The sequence below is a fragment of the Carcharhinus amblyrhynchos genome, chromosome 15, assembly GCF_965287045.1.
Source record: "Carcharhinus amblyrhynchos chromosome 15, sCarAmb.v2.hapA, whole genome shotgun sequence".
NCBI lineage: Eukaryota > Metazoa > Chordata > Chondrichthyes > Carcharhiniformes > Carcharhinidae > Carcharhinus > Carcharhinus amblyrhynchos.
This window is the reverse complement of record NC_137338.1, coordinates 29,904,527-29,915,308: the sequence shown is the minus strand read 5'-3', so window position 1 is coordinate 29,915,308 and position 10,782 is coordinate 29,904,527. Positions and strand designations below refer to the sequence as shown.

General features: G+C 46.5%; 1 protein-coding gene across 1 annotated transcript; it reads right to left on the bottom strand.

The window, feature by feature from the left end:
• Positions 1–285: 285 nt before the first annotated feature.
• psmg1 (proteasome (prosome, macropain) assembly chaperone 1) lies at positions 286–10,191 on the bottom strand. Its single transcript, XM_080203714.1, has 7 exons — positions 10,046–10,191; positions 8,602–8,711; positions 7,628–7,782; positions 6,024–6,086; positions 3,948–4,146; positions 2,111–2,247; positions 286–680 (listed from the first exon to the last, which is right to left on the bottom strand). The coding sequence occupies exons 1-7, from the start codon at positions 10,144–10,146 to the stop codon at positions 606–608; spliced, it is 840 nt and encodes a 279-aa protein (XP_080059840.1). The 5' UTR covers positions 10,147–10,191; the 3' UTR covers positions 286–605.
• Positions 10,192–10,782: the final 591 nt, after the last annotated feature.

Sequence of the window (10,782 nt, the reverse complement as noted above, 5' to 3'; positions counted from 1 at the left end):
TATTCTGATAAACAATCTGTTGTCAGAAACACCTCCGCTCCTTACTGAGTTTTATTTCTAATATTCAGCAGTTTTATCTTTGACCATCAAACAGCAGGCGTGGGTACTGGCATACACTCAATCGATGACCAGCAGGAGGCCTGTTTCTGAGGAAGAGTGAGAACAAGGACAAATATGGAATTGTAAATGTCGGTGCTTTTAAAACTTGTGTACATGGAAGTAAACTCTGAGCTGGACCCTCCACCTTTGTAAATATCGGGTAAATGACTTCAACAAAGGAATACATCTGCTCAATTTAGATTTTAATGCCTACAGGATAATGGCAGCAATGTGAACAGAACCAGATTTCTGGGGCTAATGGAGTTAATTCCAGACTGGAAATAAATAAACAAAATAAAATCAAGAAAGCAATATCGTGAACGTAAGATATTAATAATACATATCGAATTCAAACAAAGTATTCAATTCAAAACACTATGAAACAAAACTGTTTAAGAGTTTAATATTTTTTAAGGATTATAAAACATTACTAAATCCAGGCAGCCAAGTACTTTGGAAAATCTCTCAGTAGTTAACTCAGTAACTGTTGAGGAATTGTTACTGTCTCATGTGTACAGGTTGCTTTGGATTGTGCTCATATCCACAAGTTGTTTCAGTATTTCTGCACTTCGGGAGGTATCCTGGAAGGAAACAAAGGAACCATTCACAAATGCTTCAAATGCCAATGCATTTTAGTCTCAAAGGACCCCAGGGCTAGGGATGATTGTACGGAGCAGAGGGAAGGGGGAAGGGAAATCAACCAACATTCCCACTCCTATCCACTGATGCTTGCTGAAAGACTGCACTGCAATCCATTCCACACCAAGCCCCAATTGTCTAACATTTTTGACCTCGCTGATTAACACTGCCCCAAACAGCCCAAATTTACAAGTCTCGTCCCATGATTTAATTCTCTGATGGCTCTGCTCCTTTCTGTGTAACCACCTTCAACGATACAACCTATCATACTACCCCTCCCCCCACATTTCTCTGTTCCACTGATTCTAGCCCTTCATTTGCCCCATCAGTGGAGGCTGTGCCTCCAGTCGCCCCAGTTGCACAGTCTGAAATTCTCTCCTTTAACTCTGCCACCTCTCCAGCTTTGCAACATTTCTAATACCCACTCATATCTTTAACCGAACTTGTGATCGCTCCTCCCAAAACCTGGCTGGCCTCCTTTCTCACTTAGACCTCTATGCAGCTCCTTGGAAGGGTTCTTAATATTGGAAATGCAAGTTGTTACACAGAAACTGTGGTGCAGAAATAGGCCATTCAGCCCATTAGCTCCATGCAGGTGTTTATGCTCCAGGTATGCCAGATGTTATATAAGCCAGGGGAGACTCAAATATGATCCTTCCAAGGTTAAGTATCCTGCCAAAATTAATTCTCCAGTCTCACTGAGGAAGAAGAACTCCTTGGATGAACAGCCGGGTAACTTTCAGCAACCACGAGGACAGGATTAATCTTGGCAATAATGCACCCTGCTTCGCTCTGTTGAATAGACTTCAGGAACACTTTGTATAAACTCACACACACCGAGCGGAGAGCTGGTAAACTATTGGAGGGCTGCTGATTAGACTAGTAACCCACTAACCGTCAACCCACTTACCGTCCCTGATCTATTTTAGAACCACAGAAAAGTTACAGCACTGAAGGAAGCCATTCAACCCATCTTGTTCATGCCAACCTAAGAACCAAGGTATCCTTTTTAATCCTACCTTCCTGCACCTTGCCCACTGCCCTGTAGCTTACAGCGCTTGAAGTGCAGACTAAGGTACTTTTCAGAAGAGTTTAGGTCTCTGCCTCTACCAACTAACACCATCTGGACTGGAGGATTAATCAAAGGGAAAAAATGGAATCTAGTTCTGGTTGTGAAGTTAAGTAATAAAGAGGATTTAATTAAATATTATTTAAGAATGCATCACCAAACAGACCACTGCTATACATGTAAATGTTTAAACGGCTTGTATGTGTTTCAAGATATATACGCAATATATTTTCCATACACAATTCTGCATTGTGCAAAGATACAGCCCCTTTACAACACAAGTAAAACATAAATAGTCCTTACTTTTACAAAGGAAATCAGACTCTTGCAGGTAAGGAGTGGCCGGAAAGCTTCTATCGTCAGAGAATCTATAGTTGTGACGTCACTGTAGCAATGATAGAGCACAGCAGGTATCTGCCGAACTTGACAATAGCTCAGAACTGGAGAGGAAATCACAGGAAAACTCAGTGATCAAAGCAACAAGTGGGCCTAGTTCCTGAAGCATCCCACCCAGGCCACCCCCAACTCTCCACAAGACTAAATTCAAGTTCCCTACTCACCCACGCAAACCAAAGTTTTTTTCCTATTCCTTCATGGATGTGGGTATCGCTCATCCCTAATTACCCTTGAACTGAGTGGCTTTCTTGGCCATTTCAGAAGGCAGTTAAGAGTCAATCACATTGTTGTGGCTCTGGAGTCATATATAGGCCAGACTGGGTAAGGATGGCAGTTTTCCCCTGAACCAGATCAATGAAAAAAGTCAATGATAGTTGTCATTAATGAGACTATGTTATAACTCCAGGTTTGTTAGAACAATAGAACCCTACAGTGCAGCAGGAGGCCATTTGGCCCATCGAGCCTTCACCAACCACAATCCCACCCAGGTCCTATCCCCATAATCCCATGCATTTATCCTAGCTAGTCTCCGACACTAAGGGACAATTTCGCATGGCCAATTCACCTAACCCGCACATCTTTGGAATGCGGGAGGAAACTGGAACACCCAGAGGAAACCCATGGAGAGAATGTGCAAACTCCACACAGACAGTGACCCGAGGCCGGAATTGAACCTCGGTCCCTGGCACTGTGAGGTAGCAGTGCTAACCACTGTGCCATCACACACACACACACACACACACACACACACACACACACACACACACACACACACACACACACACACACACACACCACATTTGCTCCATCACTGGTGGCTGTGCCTCGAGTTGCCTGGGTTGCACACTCTGAAATTCTCTCCCTTAACTCTGCCACCTCTCCATCTTCGTAACATTTCTTATACCCACCCAGATCTTTAATCAAACTTGTGTTTAACCCAACAAGGTTAAATTGAATTTAAATTTTGCCAGCTGCCATGGTGCGATTTGAAATCACGTCCATACAGCATTAGTCTGGAGCCTCTGGATTACTGGACCAGTGACATTACCACTGCACCACCACCTCCCCACAGCATTTCTACACTCCACCCTGGACTGAACTGAGTTGGCAGATTTGATACTGGGGGGAGGGGGTGTGTGTACCACAATTGGGTTCAGTACCCCTTGCGAAATAGCATTTGGGGCAAACGGGATCAAAGGTTATGGGGAGAAAGCAGGATTAGGCTATTGAGTTTTATTTACTGTGAAAATGCCCTAGTCACCACACTCTGGCACCTGTTATGGTACAATGAGGGAGAACTTAGCATGGCCAATTCACCTAGCCAGCACGTCTTTGGACTGAGGGAGGAAACCGGAGCACCCACAGGAAACCCACACAGATATGGGGAGAATGTGCAAACTCCCCACAGGCAGTGACCTGAGCCTGGAATCGAACCTGGGTCCCTGGCGCTGTGAGGCAGCAGCACTAACCGCTGTGCCGTCTCTTTTCTTTTCTAAGTGAAACTGGAAGAAAAAAGTTACTGCCCATGTGTGAAAGGAAAGAAGAATGAAAATGATTTATCCCAACTGAAAACATGACTCAATAATGGGGAATTTGGGCTTCCCAAATAGAAATTCTATATCAATCCCATTTGGTTTTGCTCAAAAGCATCACCACAGATTAAAATCCAACAACTGCAATCACTGATGAAGATTTTGATATCAACTTAGTCTCCCATTCTTGTGGAATTCATCACAGCCCATACCTGCTGCGGGGAGACCTGATATGACATTTGGTTGCTCGAGTAATGGACAACAAGGCATCTCCCGGAACATGCTAGTTTTCAAAGCTCGGAGGAAAGGCACAGTGATGCTGGAAGTGGAGCTGGAAGATTTATATTCGGTCACAGAGCAGCTCGATAATACAATCACTTCTAGATTCCTTTTCTGGATACTTCCAAAGACCTGTAATGATTCCAAACATTTCCTCCATTGAGTTGCCAGACACATAAAAATACCACAGGATAAAACTACATGGCTCATTCTGAAATGGTTACTCTCACTGTGGACATTATTATCATATCCCAACTCACAGCTGCATCAAAAATCTAGCATTCTCATGTGACAGATTGTCTACTTTCGTACGACACAGGACTTTGGAAACATAAAAAGCCCCCCATCCCCCACCCCTTCCCATCCAAGATCAAGGGTGAGAACTTCTTCAGTTTTTAAACATTTTTAACTTCAAATTTTCCTCAGAAATTGAGGCTGGGCAGGAAAAGGTCCTTAAGTGTCATCATGTGGTCAGTGAAGGGCCTTAATAGGAACAAGGAGCGAGGGTGTGTGTGAGAGCGAGAGAGAGGGTGAGAGAGAGGGTGAGAAAGAGAGAGTGAAAGAATGAGAGAGAGGAAGAGAGGCTGAGAGAGGGTAAGGATGAGAAAAAGTGAGAGTCAGAGGGGATTAGAGAGAGTAAGAACAGTAGAGAGGGAGAGGGTTAAAGAGAGAGAGGGTTAGAAAAAGAGAGGGTTAGAAAGAGAGAGAGACAGTTAGAGAGAGTGAGGGTTACAGAGAGTGAGGGTTAGAGAGAGAGAAGGGGTTAGACAAAGAGAAAGAGTTAGAGAGAGAGAAGGGGTTAGAAAGAGAGGGGTTAAAGAGAAAGAGTTGGAGAGAGGGTCAGAGAGAGAAGAGGGTAAGACAGAGAGAGAGAGAAAGAGAGGGTTAGAGAGGGTTAGCAAGTGCAAGAGGGTTAGCAAGAGGGTTAGAAAGAGGGTTAGAGAGAGCGGGTTGGCAAGAGAGAGTGGGTTAGAAAGAGAGAGTGGGTTAGAAAGAGAGAGCGGGTTAGAAAGAGAGGGTTAGAAAGAAAGAGAGGGTTAGAGAGAGACAGGGGGTTAAAGAGAGAGGGTTAGAGAGAGGGAGAGGGTTAGAGAGAAAGAGAGGGTTAGACAGAGGGTTAGAGAGAGAAAGAGAGGGTTAGAGAAAGAGAAAGAGAGGGTTAGAGAGAGAAAGAGAGGGTTAGAGAGAGAAAGAGAGGGTTAGAGAGAGAAAGAGAGGGTTGGAGGGAGAGAGGGGGTTGGAGAGGGGGTTGGAGAGAGAGACAGAGAGAGAGTTAGAGAAAGAGAGAGAGAAAGGGTTAGAGAGAGAAAGAATTAGAGAGAGAACGAGAGGGTGGGCGAGAGAGAAAGAAAGGGTTAGAGAGAGGGTGACAGAGAGAGAAAGGGAGAGACAGGATGAGAGAGAATGAGAGAGAAAAAGTTAGAGAGAGCATGAGAGGTAGAGTGTGAGTAAGAAAGAGAGGGGGATAAGAGAGAAAGAGAGGGGATAATAAACAAAAGGTTAGCGTGAGAGAGCGAGGGCATGAGAGGGAATGTGTGTGTGGGGGGTGGGGGTTGAGAAGTGCCCGTCAGCTTTCTTTTATCAATGGAAGAGGTTTGGTTATCAATGGAAAACCTGCTGCTGGGTGTTACTCTGCAGAAGAACAAGGTGGAGCACAGATAGGAGGGCAGCACCATGATTTGGATCTGGAGTCACATGCAGGCCCAGACGGGGTAAGGATGGCAGCTTTCCCTCCCAAAAGGACATCAGGAACTAGCTGGGATTTAATGGCAGTCTGACCATTTCATAATCGCTTTACAATTTATTTTAAACTGAACTTAAATGTGTGGTGGCTGGAGATGAACACAAGCTCCGTGGGTCATCAGTCCTGTTGCTGAATACACTGTCCAGCCAGGACTGAAAGCCAGCACCCAGTTCCCTAACGCAGAGCTACAACTGAAGATATAAAGCACGCCTATTCCACCTATACATCCGCGAGTTCACGAGAAAACACAGCTACAAAAACATACCTTTTCAGTCCACTGAAAGAGCTGACCTTCCGCAACGTAGCAACTGCAATGGCAGCTCAGAATCTAGTGACAGAAAGATAATACATGACAACAGTAAAATAACACTCTCAAGAGAAGGACTTGCATTTCTCTCACATCTTCCATGACTTCAGGCTGTATCACGACGCTTTGCCATCACTGAAGTACTTTTCAAATACTGTTCTGACTACAAGTTTCACACACTGGCATGGTGAGAAAGTCTCTCAGCTGGGTCATTACAGGCTAGTGAGACATCAATATGAAAAACAGCAACATGCACACACATAAATGGAATTGATGCTAATGCAGATACTAATTCATTCACAGCATTAACCGTTTTATCATGTTATTGAATGAATTTGCAGCATGGTGGTTAACACTGCTGCCTCACAGCGCCAGGGATCCGGATTCGATCCCTGGCTTGGGTCACTGTCTGTGTGAAGTTTGTACATTCTCCCCGTGTCTGCATGGGTTTGCTACGGGTGCTCCGGTTTCCTCCCACAGACCAAAGTTGTGCAAGTTGGGTGCGTTGGCCGTGCTAAATTGTCCCTCAGTGCATCTGAACAGGCACTGGAGTGTGGCAAATAGGGGATTTTCACAGTAACTTCATTTTAGTGTTAATGTAAATCTGACCAGTAAAAAAAAACTTTGGGATTCAGCCGCATCTACTAACAACAGCTTCTAACTCAACCTCGAAAGGGTAAGTTAACCACCGGAGGGTTATTCGGGATCTTGCTCCGCATTGTCAGTCAACCTCACTCAGCTTAGTGAGAGGGACATTGACTTTGAACCCAGCTTCAGCTCAGTCATCACTCTTCAGCCAATCTGTGGTGGACAGTCTGAGAAACAAAAAAAGTCAGCCCCCACCCCACTGCCCCTCGCTTGTCACAAAGTTCACACTTTGGGATACCAACCAAGGGTCAGATCAGATCTGGCTGCGATCATTCCACAATCAAATCACTTACAGGTCCGGGTCATTTATAACTGCCCAAGTAACCTGACTTATTTTCAGCAAAGACAGGTTGCGGGAGGGAATATTTGCTGGGCGTTTTTCTTGCTCGATGTGGCTGTTGCTGGCTGGGCCAACGTTATTGCCCATCCCTGAGGATATTTAAGAGTCCACCTCATTGCTGTATCTTCAGAGTCACATATAGTCCAGACCAGGTAAGGATGGCAGATTTCCTTCCCTAAAGGACATTAGTGAACCAGATGGGTTTTTACAATAATTGGCAATTGTTTCATGGTCATTAGTAGACTTTCAATTCCAGATTTTTATTGAATTCAAATGTCACCATCTGATGTGATGGAATTCGAACCCAGGTCCCCAGCGCATTACCCTTGGTCTCAGGATTACTAGTCCAGTGACAATATCACTACACCACCACCCTACAGACTTGTATAGCTAGTCTGTCATCCCCACTCAGAGTCAGTACACTCTGCAAATACAATACCCATCAGGTCAGACTGATATTGTGAAGGATAAATGTGATGCACTTGAGCAGGAATGAGATTTATATACAGTGGATTGGGCAGCTCTTTGTAAACTGTCACATATTCAGACACACTCATTCAATCATAAAACTGACCGTTGGATTGGACGTCAGTCGATAGAGAAGACATGATGAATCTACTGGGAACTGTCGATTGACAGTATCTGTACCCTTTACTCTCTCATTCCAGAATGTAACAGCTCCAATAACCTCCCAGTTCCCACAGCACTGAACAAAGGAATTCAGAAACCCTACCAGAACAAATAGCAGAAAATGTGTGGTCAATAATAAAATAATAATAATTCAACCACGGCTGTATAACGAGGAGTCGAAACAAAGGAAATCGGAAGCAGTGCTGAAAGCAGTGATCAGCTGGCTGCATTTAAAGAAAAAACCAAAGAGATAGAAAATGGCCCGAGGGGCACGAGGCAGAGGCCCGAGGGGCACGAGGCGGGGGCCGAGGGGCACGAGGCGGGGGCCGAGGGGCACGAGGCAGAGACCGAGGGGCACGAGGCGGGGGCCGAGGGGCACGAGGCGGGGGCCAAGAGGCACGAGACAGAGACCGAGGGGCACGAGGCGGGGGCCGAGGGGCACGAGGCGGGGGCCGAGGGGATCCCGGCGGGGGCCGAGGGGATCCCGGCGGGGGCCGAGGGGATCCAGGCGGGGGCCGAGGGGATCCAGGCGGGGGCCGAGGGGATCCAGGCGGGGGCCGAGGGGATCCAGGCAGGGGCCGAGGGGATCCAGGCGGGGGCCGAGGGGATCCAGGCGGGGGCCGAGGGGATCCCGGCGGGGGCCGAGGGGCACCAAACAGAACCTGAGGGGAACTAGGCAGAATTGGTTTCCACAATCCTGGAAAAAAATTGAATTATGAAATGATGCGATGATGAGAATTGTCTTCAGTGTAGCCAGGTTTGTATCAAGACTAGACGTACAGCGCAGCAAAGGCTGCAACACAGTGACTGGGCAACAATAGTGCATTGATCTGGCAAACAGACACACGACTGAAGGACAGGCACATCCAACAGCAATTCTTATCTGGAGACCCTTCGGCCCCCTCTTACTTTACTCACCTACAGCATTCTGTCCAACAGCAATGAGAAATGTTGAACAGGTAAAACTCGGCGTTTCAGAACTTTCTGTTGATGTTTTGCTGTGTGTGCTCCATTGGATTGTAATCTCTCTAATGGGGAAGATATGAAGACAGTTAATATTCAACCAGAAGAGAGACCACATAACACTGAATAAATGGTTAAACTTCGAGCTATTTGCAGAATGAATCAGAAAAGCTCAATGATGGCACAGGAAAATGAAGTATAAACACAGGTTAACTTTTCAAATCTTGTCCAACCTGGTCAGGAAATTCTGACCCCAGCAGGGCTGACCAGAAGGCAGCAAAAATTGTTTTATTATTTGTTCACAGGTCATGGGCATTGCTGGCTGGCCAGCATTTATTGCCCATCCTTGGTTGCCCTCCAAGGGCAGTTGAGAGTCAACCACGTTACTGTGGCTCTGGAGTCACATATAGACCAGACCAGGTAAGGACGCCAGATTTCCTTCCCTAAAGAACATTAGTGAACGAGATGGGTTTTTGCGACAATCGACAATGGTTTTGCGGTCATCAATTCCAGATTTTTTTTTAAATGCCGTTTAGCAATTCACACCTTTTATTCCCTCTATGGGCTGCCATTAGCAGCCTTTCCCCTTGGTTTTGTGGCGATGACTCATCTCTCATTCCCTCACCCTGCAGTATAAATATCTGCCACTTTCTCTGCCTTTTAGCTTTGACGTAGGGTCATCTAGACTTGAAATATCAGCTCTCTCCTCTCGGCCTTTGGAGTAAGATCAAGTGCAGTTTTGTTGTCTTGCACTCAACACAAGTCAATGAGGTTACATTTGAAGCAATTTTTTGAAAGCAGCACCTGGGCCTTTTGTCTAAGGTGGAAATGGGATCGAGCTCTGCAGGGGATGCAATGTCTGCTCCAATCGGCTGGGATCACATCGAGGAAGCGGCCAGACTGTCTCATCAGCTTGGATCGGGAATGTTTCATTCGTTAAACTGAACTTTGATTGGATTGAATATAGACAAAAAAAACTTTTCTCTCCTTACAGATGCTGCCAGGCCTGCTGGGGTTTTCCAGCATTTTCTCTTTAGTTCCAGATGTTTTTTTATTGAATTCAAATTCCACCAGGAGTGGTGTGGGGCATTCAAGCCCGGCTCCCCCTCCCGGGTCTGTCCCGCTGATCCGGCTCGGGCTCACCATCGATGCCCACAGCGGTGCCCCCACTCTGCCCTCAACCCCACTTTCCAAACACAATCCCAGGGCATTGCCCCTCTGCTCACTTCATAGCCGGGGATTAGCCAGGACTCAGAGAATCCACACACAGGCCACTCAGCCCATCCAGCCCGCACCAAACTATCCCACCCAGTCGTCAATATAATTGGTCCGGGATTATTCACTCAGACTCCGGGATTGATCCCAGCACGCGGATCAATCCCGGAGACTCCGGCCTCACCGGTGGCCCAACTCCTCAGCCTGGATTTCCGCATCTTCCTCCTCATCATCCTCCACCGCCCGGGAAAAAACCGGCACAACCTCCCCGAAAAACGTGGCCATTTCCCAGGCCCGTCCAGCCGCTGTACTGACTCCTCCACGCCGCCAGAGGGTACTCCAACCCACTGCACCGACTCATCCCAGCCGCCAGAGGGTACTCCAACCCATTGCACCGACTCATCCCAGCCGCTAGAGGGCGCTGCGACACACTGCAGCAACTCATCTTTTCCCGCCAGAGGGCGCTCCCAGCCGCCTGCACCGTCTCGTCTTTGCCGCCAGAGGGCGCTGCTGTCCGCCGCGAAACACCGCGGTCTACACCAACGGTGTTTTTGAAAGGTGCAATCCTATAGGTGCATCTAGAAAACGTATAGAGATTCATAACCATTACAAAGGTATAAACTATAAACAGAGTTATAACTGTTACGGACGGAGATATATAACTATTATATTAAGTGAGCTGAACTCAATAATAAATGAACTTTAATGCCTACTCAGTTATAAGTAGTCTTACATTAACACTGCAATGAAGTTACTGTGAAAATCTCCTAGTCACTACAGTCCAGTGCCTGTTCGGGTACAGTGATCAAGAATTTAGCATGGCCAATTCACCTAACCATCACATCTTTAAGACTGTGGGAGGAAATCCATACAGACATGGGGAGTATGTGCATACTCTGCACAGACAGTGACCTAAGCTAA